Source organism: Penicillium bovifimosum, assembly GCF_028826915.1.
Source record: "Penicillium bovifimosum strain IBT 22155 chromosome Unknown utg000007l_segment0_segment0, whole genome shotgun sequence".
Lineage (NCBI taxonomy): Eukaryota > Fungi > Ascomycota > Eurotiomycetes > Eurotiales > Aspergillaceae > Penicillium > Penicillium bovifimosum.
The window spans coordinates 740,856-760,719 of NW_026622716.1; the positions used below are offsets into that span (position 1 = coordinate 740,856).

General features: G+C 51.2%; 10 protein-coding genes across 10 annotated transcripts; 5 read left to right on the plus strand and 5 right to left on the minus strand.

Annotated features, from left to right (window-relative positions):
• Positions 1-1,575: 1,575 nt before the first annotated feature.
• N7515_009193 (putative cyclin-dependent protein kinase complex component) lies at positions 1,576-3,133 on the minus strand (the record flags this gene model as incomplete). The annotated part of the gene is made up of 2 exons (XM_056669937.1): positions 1,576-1,860; positions 1,916-3,133. 2 exons carry the CDS (start codon positions 3,131-3,133, stop codon positions 1,576-1,578), a joined length of 1,503 nt encoding a protein of 500 aa, XP_056517736.1.
• Positions 3,134-4,255: 1,122 nt separating this feature from the next.
• On the minus strand, positions 4,256-5,195 carry pre3 (proteasome core particle subunit beta 1; the record flags this gene model as incomplete). Its single annotated transcript, XM_056669938.1, has 5 exons — positions 4,256-4,580; positions 4,637-4,912; positions 4,975-4,989; positions 5,062-5,107; positions 5,156-5,195. 5 exons carry the CDS (start codon positions 5,193-5,195, stop codon positions 4,256-4,258), a joined length of 702 nt encoding a protein of 233 aa, XP_056517737.1.
• Positions 5,196-5,566: 371 nt separating this feature from the next.
• On the plus strand, positions 5,567-6,657 carry N7515_009195 (alpha/beta hydrolase; the record flags this gene model as incomplete). The annotated part of the gene is made up of 4 exons (XM_056669939.1): positions 5,567-5,703; positions 5,758-6,270; positions 6,324-6,449; positions 6,498-6,657. 4 exons carry the CDS (start codon positions 5,567-5,569, stop codon positions 6,655-6,657), a joined length of 936 nt encoding a protein of 311 aa, XP_056517738.1.
• Positions 6,658-7,112: 455 nt separating this feature from the next.
• On the plus strand, positions 7,113-7,976 carry N7515_009196 (uncharacterized protein; the record flags this gene model as incomplete). The annotated part of the gene is made up of 2 exons (XM_056669940.1): positions 7,113-7,232; positions 7,323-7,976. The coding sequence occupies 2 exons, from the start codon at positions 7,113-7,115 to the stop codon at positions 7,974-7,976; spliced, it is 774 nt and encodes a 257-aa protein (XP_056517739.1).
• A 4,391-nt stretch (positions 7,977-12,367) lies between these two features.
• Positions 12,368-13,456, minus strand: N7515_009197 (ATP11 family protein; the record flags this gene model as incomplete). The annotated part of the gene is made up of 2 exons (XM_056669941.1): positions 12,368-13,220; positions 13,278-13,456. The coding sequence occupies 2 exons, from the start codon at positions 13,454-13,456 to the stop codon at positions 12,368-12,370; spliced, it is 1,032 nt and encodes a 343-aa protein (XP_056517740.1).
• Positions 13,457-13,780: 324 nt separating this feature from the next.
• On the plus strand, positions 13,781-14,372 carry N7515_009198 (uncharacterized protein; the record flags this gene model as incomplete). Its single annotated transcript, XM_056669942.1, has 2 exons — positions 13,781-14,181; positions 14,231-14,372. 2 exons carry the CDS (start codon positions 13,781-13,783, stop codon positions 14,370-14,372), a joined length of 543 nt encoding a protein of 180 aa, XP_056517741.1.
• Positions 14,373-15,856: 1,484 nt separating this feature from the next.
• On the plus strand, positions 15,857-16,234 carry N7515_009199 (uncharacterized protein; the record flags this gene model as incomplete). The annotated part of the gene is made up of 1 exon (XM_056669943.1): positions 15,857-16,234. The coding sequence occupies one exon, from the start codon at positions 15,857-15,859 to the stop codon at positions 16,232-16,234; it is 378 nt and encodes a 125-aa protein (XP_056517742.1).
• Positions 16,235-16,534: 300 nt separating this feature from the next.
• N7515_009200 (Single-stranded nucleic acid binding R3H) lies at positions 16,535-17,686 on the minus strand (the record flags this gene model as incomplete). Its single annotated transcript, XM_056669944.1, has 1 exon — positions 16,535-17,686. The coding sequence occupies one exon, from the start codon at positions 17,684-17,686 to the stop codon at positions 16,535-16,537; it is 1,152 nt and encodes a 383-aa protein (XP_056517743.1).
• Positions 17,687-17,749: 63 nt separating this feature from the next.
• N7515_009201 (uncharacterized protein) lies at positions 17,750-18,532 on the plus strand (the record flags this gene model as incomplete). The annotated part of the gene is made up of 1 exon (XM_056669945.1): positions 17,750-18,532. The coding sequence occupies one exon, from the start codon at positions 17,750-17,752 to the stop codon at positions 18,530-18,532; it is 783 nt and encodes a 260-aa protein (XP_056517744.1).
• Positions 18,478-19,788, minus strand: N7515_009202 (uncharacterized protein; the record flags this gene model as incomplete). The annotated part of the gene is made up of 3 exons (XM_056669946.1): positions 18,478-19,141; positions 19,353-19,582; positions 19,663-19,788. 3 exons carry the CDS (start codon positions 19,786-19,788, stop codon positions 18,478-18,480), a joined length of 1,020 nt encoding a protein of 339 aa, XP_056517745.1.
• Between the last annotated feature and the right edge of the window lie 76 nt (positions 19,789-19,864).

A 19,864-nucleotide genomic window follows, 5' to 3' on the forward strand; every position in this document is an offset into this window, starting at 1 on the left:
ACAGGGGGCCGGGCCCGGAGCAGCGTCAATCACGTGCATCTTTCTAGGAACAACACACGTGCCCAACCTGATTCTGACGACGACCCCGGAGGCATTGTGCTTGTAAATATCTCACGATCATAAAGACTGGTGACTGTAGAGAACAGTGTCAATGGTCAGAGTCAGACCTCGGTCAGTGATACTTCTCAAATTGGTTAATTTCGGCACTGACAGGTCCCCGGTCCACCCAACGCTAGAGCCTAGAGATCACAGTACCAGCCTTGTGGACCCATACAGTGTTCTTTATCTTGGTGTTTTGCAGTCTTGTGGCAACTTGCAAGAAGGAAGGCATGAGATGATGAGACCCTGACCCGCCAGGTGAGAGTTGATCCCTGTAATATTCGCCCATATCCAATCGCAAAATGATACCTCACAACCCCCGTAATCATGTCACTCCATTTCATCCGAATACGGGCCCTGGTAAACTCTTACCCAGCAAGACTTACGATCCAAGCTCCGACAGCAGCTTCTTTGGATGACATCGCCGCTCGTGATGAACAAACAGAACATCCTTGACTGCAGGGCGTCGAGAGAGGAGTCTGTCAACAACTTGGCAGAAGCCTGATTTCCAAAACAGTTGGGCCTTGGCTGTGATCTGCCTGGGAAAGTTTAGATGATGTCTAAACCTGGCACTGCACGCAGTTCTTAGGACTGGTTTCCTCCAGGCTGCACGCCTGTCAGTGTCTAGGGAACATCCTTAGCTAGGCTGAGGAGAGTACTCCAGACACCGGTCTGTATTCTGAGGAGGTTTTACTTCCCTTTCTCTCTCCACCTCTCCTCTTTGATAAGCTGCCAGTCTTATAATGAGGGATAGTGCGTCCTGCAGGTTTGTCGACTTTGAATGTCAGACAGAATATATGTGACTCCGGTGTATGAGTTGGTCTTTCATCTTGTGTTTCTGAATAACCTGATTCATTGCGTGCCTGTGAAGAGCTCAAATTTAGAGAATCAACTTATTGAATGTCTGTCTCATTTCCAGGAATACCTCTTCGAACTAAATGGATGGATTTATGGCAACAGCACGGAAAAGCCATAAGACGGAATCAGGCAATTAGAGAGTAATTCAAGAGTATCCCTAAGCAAGCAAGAAAAGTGATCCGGTAAAAGGACTCGCGATGCAAGAAGCGCCAGCATAACGCCGACCCATGTAAGAGAAGACAACGATAACTCGCCCCTAAGGAAAACGGAGTAGATGTTGTATGTTGCAGAAAGGGGGAATAAGTTGAAAGAGACAACCCGATCAGCCCGGCCAGCTGAGAACCAAAACTCTATACAAGTCGTGAGAGTGTAAATGCGGTAAAACAGATCCAGAGAGGTGTCATGGCAATGCGTGGGCGAAGGTGGACGGGGAAAATGGTATGAAACGCCGGGAATCAGAAAATGGATACAAGTTCGAGTGCAGAATGAGAATAAGCAAACGCTCAACGGGGCGATGTATAAGAAAGAAGACAAGAATGCCAATGGGTGAATCATGCACTGTGGGGAATGAATCATGATGCCGAGGCAAGAAACAAACTCCTATGCTGGACGGATGGACTACGGTGGAGTTGAAGTTTGTCCATATCCGGCGCGCTCGCGAGGCTTTTCGCGGGATCGCATGTACATAGCGTCAGAGTATGCGTCAGGTGCCGGGGATTCGATCGGGCGGGGGAGGCTGCCTTGGTGCTGCTGTTGTTGGGTGACAACCTCCCGGGCATAGAACTCTACGAGCATGGTGCCGTAGGACTCGAGCTCCTCGACGGTGATAGCCAGTCGGAAGTCGTTGAGAAGGAGGAACTGCAGTTCCAGGTGGTTGAGCTCCGCCAGTGGAAGACCGCCAACCTGCCGATTCAATAAGTCGCAAGACCCCAAATCCGAGGGAATAAGAGTTACATACCTTTGCATAACGTGAATTGGTGTAGAACACATCGGAGAAGAACTTGCTCGCACAGGTCACGGCCGCTATAACTAGTCGATGAATATTGAAACTATCGACGACGAAGAAATGTGAAAGGGCCTCGGCATCTGACTGAGGTGAGAAATCAGGTGAATCGGGAACATTTGGCCCCTGCGATTCCTGCGCAGGAAGGCCTGTCGAGCTAGGAGGAGTCGCCATGTGTGTGTCCTGCCGATCGTATCCTCCCGGCACTTCAGTTGCAGCAGGTGAAGCGGCAGGTCTCTCGGAAGAGTCCCAACGCTGGTATAGGTTGTCGAGCTGTCCACGGTTGACAAGCTCGGTCATGCGGTCAAAGTAGACCAGCAAGCTGAGAAAGACCTCGTAGGTTGTGGGGCAGTATTTGTGAATCCGAGTCAAATAGCTCAGGATTGTAATGCTCGGAACGTTCTTGCCGTGGAATGCGAGGACACTGGTAGCCTGGGGACTGAGGTTGGAAGTGCCCTCGGGGGGCGGGATGTGGCGATGTACATGTTCATGATGCGTATCGTTTGCGGTCGTGATCTTGGTCAACAGCCCAGCGACCATCTCGATGATCTCCGTGACCGGCATGGAGCTAATCTCGTATTGTCGTTGGGGCGATCCAGTTCCCGGGGAGTGTGAGCTCGGCCCTAGGACGTCCTCACTGGCAAGACTCTGGATATGTGACAAGCTTTGAACGCGAATGCGGCTGGGCGAATTGGCTGCGGAGCCTGGCACCGACTGCATGGACTGATATGTGGGTTGGAGCCGTGGTGAATCCGGCGCGGACTGATTAGAGGAGTATGAGTTGCTCGCCATGGACTGATTAGACGAGTACGAGTTGCTCGCCATGGACTCGGCCATGGCCGAGTGGCTCTGAGGGGCGGTTGAGTTACGATCCGGAGAAAAGGTAGAATGAGACGTCATTGAAGGCGGTCGCGGAGTGAAGGAGGGGGTGGAAGGAGCGCGTGTAGAAGCTGAAGGTGTGTAGTCGATGTAAGCCGGTACATCGTTAGGAAGCCGGGCAGAGCCTACGGACGGTGGGGCAATAGAGGTGGGGGTGTTGGAGGCGGATGTCGACCTCGAGTGAGAGTCCAGTGGCTGGGACGAGGCGCGTGAAGAATAGAGCGAATCCGGATTGACTGCGCCTATCATCTTGTCGATTTGATCCGACACGTGGTGGAGGACGACGGAGCCCATGTCCTATGTTTCTGCGGGAACGCCGGTCAGCAAGGCGGTCGCAGCCGCGGAGGTGTCGCCACAATATAAACAAACCGAGGAAGGTGGATGATACTAAGGCATAACACGTTTAAGGAGAGGGAGGGGGTACTTTCATACTTACTTGGATTATGCACTAAGAGAGACTAGAGCACAGATCAAGGAAACCCCCCGGTCTCGAACAGAGTGGGAGAAAGCGAAGGTATGGCAAGATCAGCGACTGCCGATCGAGACCATTGCAACGAGAGTGATAAGAAGAAAAGAAATAGGAGAATAGTCAATAGTACTCCGTAGGGAAGCGAGTAAAGGACAGGGTACGTAATCTTGGGGAGAGGAGTGTGAAATGGGCAGGAGGTGAGGTCAGAGAGTTCTGAGAGATGAAACAAGCAAAATTCGTATTCCTTCAGCTTAGCTATTTGCTCTACATGAAAGATGAGAAAGAAGTGAGAGAAACCAAAGAGATAATAACTAAGTAGACCACTTCAGACTTATTTACCTCTTGACTTTCCCCATAAAAGACGGTGTAGACTGTAGACTTCTTATATACTGGTCTGTTTTATATCGACGAATAAGAAGACAATCTACGCGCCCGTGTTCTGTCTGAGCGCTTCATCATGGAAGGTAATAGCTTCGGGACAAAGCTTACCTCTCGATTCCCCAAAGAGTCGAGACGTAGATATGCCTAGGCCTGTGGTTTGGTTTATATTGGAGTACATGATCCTTACTATGAATAGCCACCGTTTTGGGTAACTGCATGTGAGATGTATATGACATGTCCTACTATAGCCCATGGTCTAGACAGAACCTGTGATGTATTACACCAGGACATATACACCTGAACGGCTAGAGTCCTTCTCCAGCATATATCCAATAGCCTGGCCGAACATTTCCGATTCATCTACTTGACCTGCGTACCCCGGACTTGTCTCCCTGCATAGCCCGATCCTGCATCGGGCTTATGCGGTACAAGGGCCCAGACTTGTCATATTGGCTTTCAAACACAATATACGTGACCTTTGGGGATGCCAAGAACCATGTGAAGACCGACTTCGAGGATCATGAAACCATTTCATTTGGCGATTGACGCAATATTAGAACGCTTATTTAATTTGTCACACCCGGCCCAGTGTAGCCGTTGTCCGGCAGGTAGAGATGTCTCACGGCGCCCGCCTTGGTCAGGACCACCAGACGAATGACACCACCAGAGCTACCGTCCCACTTGATGGCCTCTTGCAAAGCACTCCGCACAAAGTCGATACCCTCTTGCTCTGTCATCTGTTCCCGCCAGTGGGCATCGGTATAACCGTAGATGTAGGTCGAGCCTGAACCGCCGATAGCGAATGACTGCTTGTGAAGGGATCCTCCCAGCGGTATCGAGTATACCTGACCTCCATGTCGTGCATCCCATCCGGCAAGAATGATACCCGCACTGTTGTTCAATCAGCATGATTTTCGAGCCATGAGCGTAGAGTCTGGGGTACAAACCTCAATGCGTCCTTGTTCTCATAACACAATTCCTGGAAGAGCGATGCGGCAACCTGTGTGGTCGGGGCCTCGGCGTTCGTCACGCCGTACATGTTGAGATGGTAGGAAACAATGTCGGCCACGGCCTGGGTGTCTGCGGCGGAACCCGATCGGCAGCACCAGATGGTGTCGTGCACCTGTGTCAATTTGTCGGTGACTCGGTTGGCAATGTAGGCACCGGTGGTTGTTCGGCTATCTGCACCAAGAATGACTCCATCTTTGAAGTTGATAGCCATGCTATTGAAAGGTTAACGGGGATTCTGGAGATGGCACGGTTCGAGAGCTCTAGCTCAACTCACATCGAGGTTCCCAAACTGATTGAAGAAGAATAGGTTAGCAGAGGCCCAATATATTCATAACGATGGTATCATTGGTAATTCGCTTACTTGACCTCGCCAGACTTCAAGTGGTTCATGTCGACGTGAATGCCATCTAGACATGTTAGCTGTGCTGTCGGCGGATGACGATAGCTCTGCTCACCTTCACCGAGCATTCCTGACGTTCCGTGCGGGGCGACCATTTTGTGCTGAGGTCAAAATGCAATAGAAAGTAAAGAAAAGGTGGCTTCAATATATCAGAAAAACGGCAAGGAAGAGGTAAGGGAAGAAGTAGAGGTGATGCTATCATGAACACAGGCAGAAGCTCACAACGCGGCAGCTCGGGCGGTGAGCCCCAGCCCCTGCGATCGACTTATCATCTCTCTCCCCGCAAGACTCCTGAAGCTCAATTTACTCTTCACCTCTGGTGTTGGTTGTTTATCTTGCTGTATTCATGTCTGGCTGCCTTGATCATATCTGCTAGTCGATAACTTCGCAATATCAGAACCTCTCACAGCTCATCTTGTCACATCCGCTATCAGGTCCCCACTCTAAGGGCCCCGACTCGAGCGTCATGTCTGAATCTCCTTCGCCTCCTCCTTGGAGTATCGGCAACATGGCCAACAGTGCTGCCCAATTCATGCGGCTTCCGGTCCTCGCTTCCTCTGGTCTGGCTGTGGTTGCAAGTGGGCTCCTATACTTCAAGCAAAAGTACGCTACTCGCATCTAAGACATTTGTTTATCGAAACTGACCAGTTCGCCCAGTGAACTAATCTACCCCCGCAATGTTCCTGTGGATGCACGCACGAATGTCCCCAGCCCTCGCCAATTTGGTATTACCAACTTTGAAGACCTTCAGATCCCCACCCCCGACGGAGAGTCTTTACACGCCTTGTTCCTACGCCAACGACCAAGCCGCTCCGCTCGCAATGTAACGATTCTGATGTTCCATGGAAACGCAGGCAACATCGGACATCGCGTCCCCATTGCCAAAGCTTTGCAGGATACGCTTCAGTGCAATGTGTTCATGCTCGAATACCGCGGCTACGGGATGTCAACGGGTACACCAGACGAAGGCGGCATTAAGATAGATGCTCAGACTGGTCTTGACTACCTGCGCCAGCGCCCAGAGACCAGGGATACCCATATTGTTGTCTATGGACAAAGTCTCGGTGGTGCTGTGGCCATCAATCTGGTTGCTACCAATGAGGATCAAGGTGATATTGCAGGACTGATCTTAGAGAACACTTTCCTAAGTATTCGCAAGTTGATTCCGAAGTATGTTGGACTCGTCATATGGCTCTCAGTCAGAAATGCTAACTTGATTTCAGCGTCTTTCCCCCCGCACGGTATCTTGCACGGTTCTGTCACCAATATTGGAACAGTGAAGATGTGCTACCAAAGATCACCAAGACTCCAGTGCTTTTCATGAGTGGACTTAAGGACGAGCTTGTTCCGTATGTCTCTATTCCACACTTGATCTCCACATGACTAACTTCCCCTAGCCCGTCAAATATGACCCAGTTGTATGCGGTTTGCAATGCCGAAACTAAGGTCTGGCGCACACTCCCGAACGGCGGCCACAACGACTCCGTTGCTGAGCCAGGCTATTTTGAGCACATCCATTCTTTTATTACGGAAGAAGTGCTATCTGGTAAACAGTGAATTGAGACACGACTTCCTTCTCTTGCTTGGGATCTGGCTATCCTTTGGCATACCAACCCAGCGTTTCCTTCGACCTTCCGACTCTAATTCTTCTCGCCAAAGAGCTCAAATACTTCAAGCTTCACTACAATGCTTGGCTGTCAAGCTTCTTTCTCCCTGGCTTCGGCCCCACAGCAGGAGACAATTGACAGTAACTGTTAATTATGACCATGATACCCCTTGCCATGCAACCAAGACACGATTCCTACTCCGCATCTACTCAATCGAACGGATCTGCTCATACCTCATATGGCCCTGGCTATTGGCTTTATCCCGCCGCCCCGGGTCAACCTCCCCTTCTGATAAGAGCGGCTTTCTTCTTTCTCTTTCTCTTTGTTCTTGTCTAAAGCCCGTCTTACTCTTACTACTCTCGGTTTCTTGCGTGCTGGCGTCCTCCACTCGCGGTATTTATAATAATGGCCCGATCTCGGGCTCTCGGCGTGGCTCTAATATGCTTTTGTTTCTGGGGCCCTTTGCTTCTTACGTTACTTATCCACGCCAACAAGCTTCCTTCTGTGCAAATAATTATTAAAGAGGTCCGATTTCGGTATGAATGCAATAACAAATTTCTCTCAAAGTGCTATTGCTTAGTGTAGAGATTCATTGCCAGGCTATATATGATCTAGGTTTCAACGGTTAAAAATCCTTCAGACGCCCCAGAAACAACAGATTATCATGGAAGCTCAGCAGGTGAATCAGACCTCGACGCAGAACCCTCAGCTGAACACGAAGTCGAAATCGACCCAGACCTCGACCCCGAAACCCCAGCCGAAGTCGACCTAGACGCTGAAACCCACGAATCCGAAGACATCGAACTAGAAGAATACCTCGAAAACATGTCCAAGAAATCATCCACCTCCCCAGAAACCGAAGTCGACACACCAGCCGAGCAAGACGAATACTTCGAAGACCTCCTCGCCATGACATTGAAAATAACCAACAAAGTCAACGGCGAGCCCGTGGAACGTCCCAATCGTCTAGGCGCGCAGGGTAAATGGACGGTCGACTACGAGCTCGATGAGATGGATGTCAAGCGTGGAAATGATATTCTGCGCATGTGCAAGCGTAGGAGACGGTTGATTTTCGAGCGCTCTGAGGATGAGGAGGGTGTTAATTCGAGGAATAAGGAGTATTTGGCTAGATTGCAGAAGATGGCGAAGCAGGGGAGGATGCATAGGCAGAAGGAGCGGAGGAAGGATAGACAGCAGGGGATTGTTTATGAGGATTTGAGTGGGAGTGGGAATTTGAACAAGGGACCCAATAAGAAGGTGAAGGGTTGAGTCGGAGGAGAGAAAGCATGTAAAGTATACAGCATTTTTCCGCTCTTTGCATTTGTACTATTATTCCTGTCATCTGATCTATATATGGAGTTGAGAATTGAGATTTGGATGCGTTCATTTAGGTCTTTATCTGCTGTGTGAACCTTTTCCATCTATAGGTCTGTTCAATGACGCAGCGGTAATGTCAATGGAAAGGTAGGACTGGTTTGGGCATAGCTTCCATGATCCATTGAACCTATCGACATGGTCGTGGATGATATGAAAGTTTGTGTTACTGAGGTAGTGACAAGACTGAAATCAGGATATACAGTTAGTCAAGTCGGAATTGCGTGGTCCAAAGCCAATACACTGTAAGAGCAGATAATGGACTGAGTAAATTGTATGATTTGTTCAGCTACCTGAAGTTTCTTATGTAGGCACAGATCTCCTGAGAGTAGAGGCGCCGAGAGAAAGGGAGGTGGAGGGAAAGAAGGCATCCGTATGAAGAACCTGAGAATGTGACTCGTTGAAGGTCACTTTCATTGCTGGTTTGACCGTGATGGGTTGATAGGTAGACAGCAGTGGACCAGGCGCTTTGTGAGACCATATCTGGTGGCTTGTTGTGTGAAGAAGTACTGTGTAAATTTGAGATTTGAGGATATGGTTCATCCCCGAGAGTTGCAGCGTGGTGGGTAATTGTAGGTGGTTGCCATGATGCACGGAGGCACGGCGGATGGTAGAGAGCCCACGGGCATGTTATCGAGATGATGATCAACACGTGGGTAACCATTGAACGATGGTGTTTATGGATGGCGTTGAGCAAGCCCGCAAAGACGAAGATAAATGGGTTGCATGGTCAATGGTGGTTGGTGGTCAAGATAAGCAGAGATGCAAGAATTAAGGAGCCAAAGAGTCATCGCTGGGCGTGGTAGACAACAGGTACTCATGAATTTATGATACTGGGAGGCCCATGGGTGCGGATGATCGATGTTTTGACCGGTTATCGGAATGTAGAGATTCTTTGGTGGCAGCACAACCAATATTAACTAGGTGGCTGCTAGAATGCATAAGGCTCTCAGGAGGAGGATGATGCTTCTCGGTGGTTTGTCGCGGATGGTCAGGATGGTAAGAAGATTGAACCTTCTTGTTTAACAGTGTGAATTACTCGCAGTCGATGCGGATGCCAGAGGGCTTGTTGGTCAATGACGTTGGCAGTGAGTGGTCAGAAAGGCCAAGTCGAAAAGATTCGTAGGTACGTGGATAAGATGTGGTCGGACGGTCAATGGTGGGTGATGATGGTATGTAAGGATATAGGTATTGAGTAGGCGGTTGATGAACAGGGTGGATGATTGAAGACCGGTGTGGACAGGCTAGTTGGTTGTGGTGGCGAGTTGTAGATGACATGACGATTATGAAGGCCATGGACGAATGCGTCGATTGCAGTGTCAAGTTGCTGGTGGATAAAGGTAGAGGGATGATTGTTTTCAGTAGTGGACGGTCAAAGATAATATTTGGAGGCCTGAATGGGCAGTTTGGTGGATGGTGGTTAATGGCGGTTGGTTGAAGACAAAGAAAGACTGCAAGATGACTATGATAATGGGCATGGCAGACAGCATGTTGAGAGAGTCGATATGAAGGTGGGTGTAAGAGCTAATATGGGAAGCCCCAATTGATGGATAGGCGGATTGCATTTAGTAGCAGATGATCGAGAGAGAAGATATTGATGGATGCGGTTGCGGTGGGGTGGTTGCGGTTGCTATATCCAGTCTCCCGATTGTCCTGAAGCCGCGAGGCCCGCCACGGTAAGACTGAATATAGGTTAATGGGGGTGGCCAAGGTTGCGGTTCCTATATCAGTCTCCCGATTGTCCTGAGGCCATGAGGCCCGCCACGGTGAGAGTGAATATAGGTCAGTGGAGGTGGTAGGGTAGATGTGTTTCCTATATCAGCTCCCGATTGTCCTGAAGCCGAAGCCCGCCACGGTGAGACCGAACATAGGTGTGTCGAGGTGGATGCGGTTGCGATGGGGTGGTTGCGGTGCCTATATCAGTCTCCCGATTGTCCTGAAGCCGTGAGGCCCGCCACGGTAAGACCGAACATAGGTGTGTCGAGGTGGATGCGGTTGCGATGGGGTGGTTGCGGTGCCTATATCAGTCTCCCGATTGTCCTGAAGCCGTGAGGCCCGCCACGGTAAGACCGAACATAGGTGTGTCGAGGTGGATGCGGTTGCGATGGGGTGGTTGCGGTGCCTATATCAGTCTCCCGATTGTCCTGAAGCCGTGAGGCCCGCCACGGTAAGACTGAACATAGGTGAGTGGAAGTGGTTGAATGGAGGTGGATAAGATGACGTTGACATGTGGAAAACGAAGTGGATGAAGTCGAGTCGATGGAGGAGAGTAGCAAGCCATGGAAGAGTCAAAGCAACTTGAAGGCTTGGGGAAGGTCGAGGCAGCATGACATGGAGTTGAGGAAGGATAAGAGTAGATGTACCTAGGAGGTGGAGAACCATGCCCGAGGTGTGGACAGCATGACATATAGTTGAGAGAGGATAGGAATAGTAGTCAAGGTAGAGAGACACGACCCATCACAACAAACATTTCATCATGTGTCATATGCCATGGCATCTTGTCATGAGGAAGGTCCCTAAGGTAGGTGGCCTGAGGTTGGGAGGTACTTATGTGTATATGGTACCTGAGGATTGATGGTGCTTGAGATAGTGTGGTACCTGAAGAAGAATGGCAATGGTGGAAAAGAGGAAGAGATGTGTAGAAGGAAAAGAAAAGAAAAAGAGAAGAAGATGAGGAGGGGGTATTTATACCCTTCCTCTGGCTGAACTGAACGAGAAGGAGGGTGAGTTGTGCCTTCCTTATTTGGAAGGCAATTCTTCTCGAATGAGAAGGAGCGTGGATGGTGCCTTCCCTTTTCAATCCGGACCCAAAGCACGTGTATGGAAACATGTGATCACCTCCATTCTCCGAGTCGACCTTGACAGCCTTGCTCATTTATTCTTGCTTTCACGGGCTATGGCACCTGTGCTTGTTCGGTCAGCTCAGGGTGGTGAACTCCAATACTGGACCGGCCCCGCCGCCCCATTCTTTGCGGGGAAAGCTCGAGCCAGACTGGAACATTCCCGCTGTCTTGGATGGCTATGTTCAGACTCCAGACCGAGGGCTTGACTAGGTATTGCTGTCGTCGGACGCTACTGGCACATTCATAGCGTATCTAGTTCAATAGAATATATTGGAGATAGTACCTACGGTCTTTCAAGTCGTAGCATTACTGCACCGGTACTCGTGAACTACGACGTTCATCTAACGAGTCAGGAGTAGAACTAAGAAGGATACGGAAGAAATGCTTTTAATGGGATATCCGACAAATACAAGCCACAAAGAAAACCCATCATCAAATAGAATAACAAGTCCACCAACCCCCAGATTAATATTATGCATGAATGCGCCGTGCCAGGAACACGCGCAAGAATGACACCTCGAATTGGAGCAAGAGAACAAGAGAGTATGAGGGCAAAGCGTAGCGAGTCAAGGCCACGGGGAATCAAATAGGAACGGGAAGGAAACGAGCATTGGTTGCTTGGGAAGAGGTATTGATTCGTGAAAACTGCTGAAATGAGGATGAACGCCTGAGAATGCGGTGTTCTCGATGGAAAGAATTAGAACGCCAGGGTATCAGTGCCGCGCGACTGGTCGTTTCGAGAAAGGGGACAGACGGGATGGTGAGTTAGGGAGTAGGACCTATAGGTCTAGACATGCAGTTCGGGTATCATACCTGCCTACGGGCTATACCTACCTATCCAATAGTCACGGCCGGCCACTCGCCGGGACCTAGGGGCGGGTACCTAGGTCCCTAGGTAGGCTGAAAGCACAGATATATATCCTGTTGATACCGGGCTGTTCGCCTGATCCATCCATAGGTACGTACCTACCTCGGTATGTGGCACATGTACACAATTTACAGACAAGCCAACACCCAGATTCTAGATCGAAAAAGCACAAGATCATTCGTCTCATAATGGATGCTAGCTAGCACACATATATCCATCCAATCCAAAAAAAAGGAAAAAAGATAACAGGCCCGAGCCGCGGATTGAACGCGGGACCTCGCGCAATAATGCTCAGGTTTTGAATACCCTAAGCGCGAATCATACCACTAGACCACCCGGGCTGTTGTATGATTACCGATAACTTACGGCTTCTATAAGGGGTTGTATCCTTAGTCCATATTGGGTCCAGCACAATTATCAAGTGTGCAACAAGCTGGTACTAGTATATGCAGGTAACTTGACACTACCGAGCCTAAAGAATATACATCTGTAAAAAAATACATGCCTATCACCAAAGGCACAGTCTATTTATGAGAGATACATAGTACATATAATACAAGCCACAATTGCCGAAATCAGTGAAGTCTCTCAGACTCCTCCAGCAACTCCTCAACCTTAAAGTTCTCAACATCACCGCGGGTAAACATGCGAACAAGCTCCCCCTTCCGACCACTCGCCTGACCCCCAAAGTCATAGAAGCGCTGCACACAACTAACCAGCCAAGTGGCCTCGGGCGCCGAAACACCCGCGTCGGGAATAATCTGCCCATGCATAAGCACCAACCCCTTCTCATCCGCCAAATCCAGATGATGAGTAACAGTAGTATGAGGCTGAGCGTACGCGCCATGCATCTTATAAGCCCCGAGATTCGTAAAAATCACCGTCGAAGTATGATTATTCGACGGCGACATCGTAGACCCCTCCGCAGGCGGATGGAAAGCCCACTGCAGGAAATGAATCTCCGCCGCCGTACCGGTCGCCCCCTCGGGCACCTCCGCCTTCTCCTCAGCAGTCTGCGGCCGGGGCAGCGGCAGGATGAACTGCGGGTTCTCGCGCGCGGCCTGGATCATACGCTGGTACGTGTCCAGGGGGATAGCGGCCGTGATGGTGTGGGGCTTGTCGGCGAAGCGGAGACGCCATAGGGCTTCGATCTCCTTGGCGGGCAGTTCGCGGATTTTCTCGACGTCCAGGTATGAGCTGAGGGGCTTGACGGGGCTGGAGTTGCTGGAGACGGCGCGGGCGGCTTTGGTGGTACGGGATTCCTGGGGGGTGGGTGATGGGGGTGCTTTGAATGCTTTTGGTGCTGTGGCGGTAGTGGGTGTGGGAGAGCTGGGCTCGGGGGTAGCTGGGGTTGATGCTTTGCGGCGGAGCTCTTTGATTTTGTCTTCGTAGGCTTGTTTCAAGGACTCGATGGATTCGAAACCCTCTCTGTTTTTGAAGTAAGCATTGGGGTTTGAGTTGCATTGATTGAGAGGCTAGGCTTACTCTTTGGCCTTTTGGTCCAGCTTGGCCCGGTACTTCTCGATGACATGGCTGGGGTCGTGGTGTGAAGCGAGGAAGCGGACATCGTGGACCTGTGCCCAGCGGCGCTGCTGATGGCGCAGCAGGTGGGCATTATTGCCACGGAGTACTGATCGGAATCCTTGCAGTCGGAATGATGGCATTTTGAGGCTGAGGAGTCAATACTGCGTAGAATGAATCTCCAAATCTCCAGATAGTTAAGAGAAATGCCGCCAATCCGATGACATAACCACCGCCTATGATTCTGCCGAATTCCCCGAATTCTGCCGGATTTTTGGCGCGCTAAACCTAATCGGTAGCTTTCTATGCTGTCCCGCGATTACGACCGCAAGCGGCCAAGGTTGAACGATACCGAGGTCCGATATCACCAAAAGATCACCGACCGCCTCAAACAAGGCATCCGTCACTCTGTTACCTCCGACTACAAGCGACATATTATTTACCAATCCCTCCGGGATACACTCATTATGCTAAAGGGTGCCTCTGGCTCTGCTCCTACGGATTTATTCCGCAAATGCCAAGTAGCAGATACATGGTACAACCTACGCAACCAGCCTCCACCAAAATCGTTATCGGCCCTCGACCGCTGGATCCTGAAATGGCACGTTTGCTACTGGGAGGCAAAGCAGGTCGGATTGGTAGAGTTCGAGAATAAGGAACAAATCACCATCGACTTCCTCCACGCCATCGCTCCTGTTTCCCCAGCGTTCTACGCGTTTTGGATCATGATGGCCCGCTATGTGTCTGACAAGACCCTCCCTGAGTTCCCTGCACTTCTAAATCTCTACGTTGAGCAAGTTCGCGCCACTACACCCCGGAAATATGCCACGAATGCGCATGCCACCACCTTCCAGGGCCGCGATGCCGGGTAAGGGTGGTAAAAAGCACCGATGCCCATGCGAGAGCGCCCCGAATAGGGGGGATCATTCCTTCTCGGAATGCCCCTACGTCAACCCTGCTGTCAGGTCGGCTGGGTGGGAAGCCGACAAGGAGGCAAACAGTCGATTTAAACGGGCAGCGAAGTCGCCCAAGTTTAATGCATCATACACAAGGCTCTGAAGAAATTCCAGAGATCTACCAACCAGACTGATAAGACTTCCGCCGAACAGACCGAGAAGAAGGATATCTGGTGCTACTCTACAGGTTCCCCGATCCATATTTGCAACAATAGGGACCTTCTTTTTTCATATCGACCGGCTGTTTGTACTGTCCAAGTAGGAGACACTGAAGCTACCATCCTTGGGTTCGGAACCCTGCAGGTGACCCCAACTGACAGCATTGATGGCACATCTTTTTCTCTCAAGGATGTGGCCTATTTACCTGGGTTTCACCTGAACCTACTATCTGCGGATCGGGCAGAAGATGCGGGTATATTCCTTGACGGGAGGACCTGCACCCTCGTGGAAACTGACGGAACCAAGATCTGCCGCCTGAACCGGAAATCAGGCATCTATCTCATCGGTTGGGATCTCCATAACCCTGATGGTATATCTGTCAAGAGCTAGTGACATACGTTTGCAAGTCACATGGGAAGAGTCCACAGGGCGGATCTCAGCCTTCTCAGGGATGTGTTCGGATAACGTGACGTGGAAGGCTTATCAACTCATCGCCTCCCACTTGTCTTCATCCTTCTGTTTCCCTTCCACATTGATAATCTAGTTTAAATGCTATACTTCGCACTCGTTGCCTTCTTTCGTCTCTTTGCCTCTTTCGTCTCTTGCCAATTAAACAACTTCCGCATCAGATCCCAGTACTTCTACGCGTTGCGCGCCCTCGCCAGATCCCAAGATTACCCACCGACAGACAAGACTGCCTACCGAGGCCAAGAACAAGAAAGATGACAACAGGCGAAGCATCAGGAGGATCCCCCATGAGTTCAGTGGCTGTGTCGGTCGCTGGGAGTACTTCCCGGGGCGCGACCCTACAAGTCCCTCAATCTTTCGTTGATGAGGTTGACCTAGAGACCTGGGGTAACCGTAGGATCACCAAATACGACAAGCTTACATCCCCAACCCAGGAACAAACTAGAGGCCACATCGTCTATATCACTCTTCTTTGGGACCACATCGCCTACAACTCGTCCTTTTTCCCAAAGAAGAGTGACGTAGACTATGTGTCCTGTAGTTTGTTGCTCGGTGGGGGACGTAAGCTTGTCGTATTTGGTAGCATCGCGAGATGCACCTCATAGTGACCATACACGCAAACGCACGCGCGCAATCGGATAAGCCGATTGCGCCAGATAACACCAGGTCACAGGACCATGTGGTAACTTGTTGCACCAGTTCCAACAAGATCATTTGCAAATCAACCTGAATACTACCTGATTCTCATACTTTTTATGCATTTCCCCCCAACAAATTAAACCGAAGCAGCCACATATCCATTTGTCAGCACTTCGGGCACCTGCAAGTGAACGGGGAAGTATAACTTAGACCTCAAAACAAGTTACAACTCTTTTACATCTCCCCACCACCGCACACACATAAACCATCTCCGAGTTCCGACACAGACCCAGTCGATCAAAATACCAAAATCATTCCAAAATGCCCTACACCCAAAAGGAATTCTCAACCCCACCACCTCACCCACCAGCCGGCACACCAGCGGATTCCCCCACCGCAAAGCCCTGGTACTCGATCGCACCAGGGGTATGGGAGTACCTTCTAAACGAATCGGGCGAGCGCAAAGCCGTGCTCCAATGGTATGAACCAAATGCTGCGTCTACACAGACAGAACCTATAACACATACCTACATCGAAGAGGTGTGTATTTTGCGGGGCGGGCTGGAGGATGTATCGCTTGCGGAGACGTGGACGATTGGGTGTTATGCTTATCGAAAGCCGGGGATGAAGCATGGGCCGTATCGGGCGACGGGGGAGGGGTGTTTGCAGTTTGTTAAGGTTGAGCCGGTGGATAAGTAGGGTTTGAGGTTGATGTGTCCAGGTTTTGAATGGAGGGGTATTGGCTACGGCTACGTTTTCTACAGTGGCTTGTTGAGATTGGTGTTGATGATTCCCAGGAGTTTGGAACTTGTTTAGCTTGATTTCTGGTATATTGGTTGCTTAAAGAGATGCTGATTATGATGCCCTGATGCAAAACATGCGTGATGACACCCAGAAAAGAATAATGCAAGTAACGTAACTCCGCAAATGATGGACGACAATATCCAAGGCTTTTGAAACATGCTATTTTGATTCTCATCAATCATCAAAACCCAGTAACTAGACCGGCACATCAGAGGCAGATGTCTCAGCCTGAGTACGGACATTTTCGTCCCGTTCTTCCTTGGGAGCTTCAGTCAGAGGACCTGGTTCAGATTTACCCTCAAGGTCCTCACTGATAGCCTGTTCCTGAACCTGCTCAGCCCCATCTCCCGTCTGCTCCTTCTCCTCCTTCTGTTCAGCTTCCTCCTCAGCCTCCTCCCAACTATCAACAACCTCAGACGTAGGCGTCTTCGCACGCAAAGACTTACCCGCCCCTACCCCGGAACGAAGCACCAAACGTTCCTTCTTGGCCCCATCCCCATCAAGGGCAGCATAAATGGACTTGCTAACCCACGAGTTCTGGACCGGAGTCCCAGTCCTCGAAGGCCCACTGCTCTTGCTCTTCGAAGCAACCTGGGCCCAGCCACCATCACCAGTACTAGCTTGAGCCCTGGTAGCTTCCCGGGCCGCCTTTGCTTCGAGAGCAGCGACGCGACGGGCTTCCTGCTCCTTGCTGCGCTCGCGTTCACGGAGCTTCACGCACTCACGCACGCTCATACCGCCAATACCGACGGTTGAGCCGCTGCCCATGCCGAAGATGGGAGGTGTCCAGACAACGGGTTTCAGCACGAAGACATGGCGGTGCGGTTCTGGGTCGTGGCTTTCTGTTACGAAGCCCCAGTCTGCGGCTAGGGAGTGTGCGAATGCGCGGAGGGTTGCTTTCGCAGGCTGGAAGCGGAATGAGCGGGTGGATTTGTCAGCTGCTGCGAGGGCGTGGAGGTTTGCCTCGTAGGTTTGGAGGGTTGCTAGAGGCGCTGAGCTGGCAAGTTTGATGTATTGGTCTAGGGTTTCTTCCGAGTAGGGGAGGTTTTCGGCTGTGATTGTTTGCGCGGTGGTCGTCTGGTTGATGTCGATGCCGAGAGCTCCTGCTAGGGAGCGGTTCCTTTCTAGACGTGTGCATTCGTCATCGCAGGTCAACGGTGTCAGCTCTGGTTGGCGCTGAGGTGACTGAACCTGGCCCTTGGATGTAACGGCCTTGGCGGCGTTGCAGCGTTTTTCCTGTCGAAGTCGTCCACAGCCACATGTTACTGTGACCTTGGTTGAGCAGGGTGTTTTCTCGGGGCAGGCATAGGGCGCATGGCATTGCTCCGTGCAAGGGTGGCCACACATCGTCTTATTCTTTCCACAAGGCTGGCTGCAGGGCTTTGTTGCGTCTTCGCAATCATCTGGACGATGGCAGTCCTTCCGACAGTAATGGGAGCCACATTTGAGCAGCTGTCCGCATACCTGCCCGCAGCGCGCATCTGTCAACCAGCAGGGCACGTTTTTCAATACCCGCTTGCCGCACAGGCACGCCTTTTCGGTCAAGAATGGACACTTGGGACAGTTCTCCTCGTCCGTGTGGCAGGTATGTGGGGCTTGAGGATGGCCACATCGCTTAGGACGCTCGCAGGGGAAGTTGCAAGCAGGCGGCTTCGCACCGCACGGTTGCGGTGGGTACAGAACAGATCTTCCGCAATTACACGAGATCTCTTCGAATATTGCTTCCCTGCAGGTGTTGCAAGCGCCCTTGTGGCAAAGCTCCGGACATGTGTGCCTTCCGCATTTCAGCATCCGGCCACATATGCGGGTACAGATATGCTCTGCTTCAATGTCTTCCTCGGCAGGACGAAGATGGGACCTGAGCTTACGACGCGCCGCCTGGCGCTCGTTGGCCCTTTGCTCCCCTGGACAGCACCTTTCAGTGCACGTGTGCCGACCGCAGTGCAAGGTCGCCTTGCACTGGCGTGGGCACTGGGGAGGCTCATTCTGGCCTTGATGGCAGATAGTCAAGTTATTAGTACGGCCGCAATTGCACTTGATGTAGACATTTCGCAAACAGGCGCCACAGGGTCCAGTGTGACACAATTTATCGCAAGGATGACCGCATGGCAGTGTCTTGCCACACGGCTTCTGACAGTTCAAAATGGGGTCTTCGCAAGAAGTCCGAGGTGTATATCCCGGTATCTCAGATAGCGGCGTCTTGCCACAAGCGCAATTGACGACAACATCCGGTGATCGTGGACAGTGTGCTGGATGAGACTCCTGCGGGTGGCAGTTCTTCTGACATGAATGAAGGCCACAATCAAGGGGACGGTTACAAGTCTCCCCGCAATTGAAGCAGCCGGTCCATTCATCTTCTGATCCGTCCTCAAGGACGATTCGACTGTCCTCCTCATCATCTTTCGACTTGCAGAGCATCTCCATCTGAGATTTCCCACAATAGCAACGAGCGTCAATGCTAACCTCGCAGCCACCGCACAATCCCTCATGACATGGAAGTGGACATGTGTGTTCTCCGCACGGCAGTAGCTCACCGCAGATCTCACCACAGCTCCAGCCATTTTCATAATCTGTGTCTTGACAACGTTTTTGCGACGAATTAAGACCACAGAAGCAATCCTGCGTTGGGCCCATGGCAGTACAAGGCGCACATGGACCTGCATGACAAGTTGCATCACATGGATGCGGACATCCCTTGCGAGGCCGCGAGCAAGTCTGACCACATGAGTGTGGGGGTAGACCAGGAAGCGGTTTAGGATCGATTTCTTTATCACACCAGCAAGAGTAGCTCGAGGGGAAGTTCTGTTGTGAAAGATTACAACCCGGACAACGCCATGCGCGAGGAGTGAAATCCTCCTGTCTATCTTCTTGAGCAGAAGCTCTCTGAGCAGCTGCCCCCTCGTTCGTGGACCACTTCTTCACACAGCTCAAATGGAAAACAGTCCAGCAGAGCTCACAGTTCCAAATTTTGGACCTGCGACCCAGTTCGCTGCAGCAGATAGGACATTCATACAGATTATGCGAGATGTCTTCGTGGATTCGGGTAGCTAGATCGTCGGCCGTGGATTTCGTCGTGACTTTAGGTGGTTGCGGCGGTGCCCTAGGCTGCCTAGCTTTGCCCTTCCCTTTCGTCGATGGCGCAGATGAAGGTGGTCCTGCTTGAGATGATGGCATGCCGGGTACAAAATCTGGTACATCGGCCCTTAGCGCATGGTCACTGTCCAGAGAAACAGCATTCCCGGACTGATCTGGTCTCGTCAATTGAGCCTCAAACCCACGCGCTCTCATTCCACGGGATTGCGGGGGCTGTGTCTCTTGGTCACCGGTTCCTGCATTCGGGCCTTCTCGCCGGGGTGGTCCGTTCCTTTGTCTTCGGCCTCTGCCTTCTCTATTGCCTCCTCTCCGCGAGCGAGACGCTCCGTCTTGTTGACCGGACTGGGGTGCTCCATTCTGCTGTGGCTGGACCTGTGTCGGTTGTATTGAGTTCTCGGTCACAGGCCCAGTCCTGGGTTGCTGACCATCGCG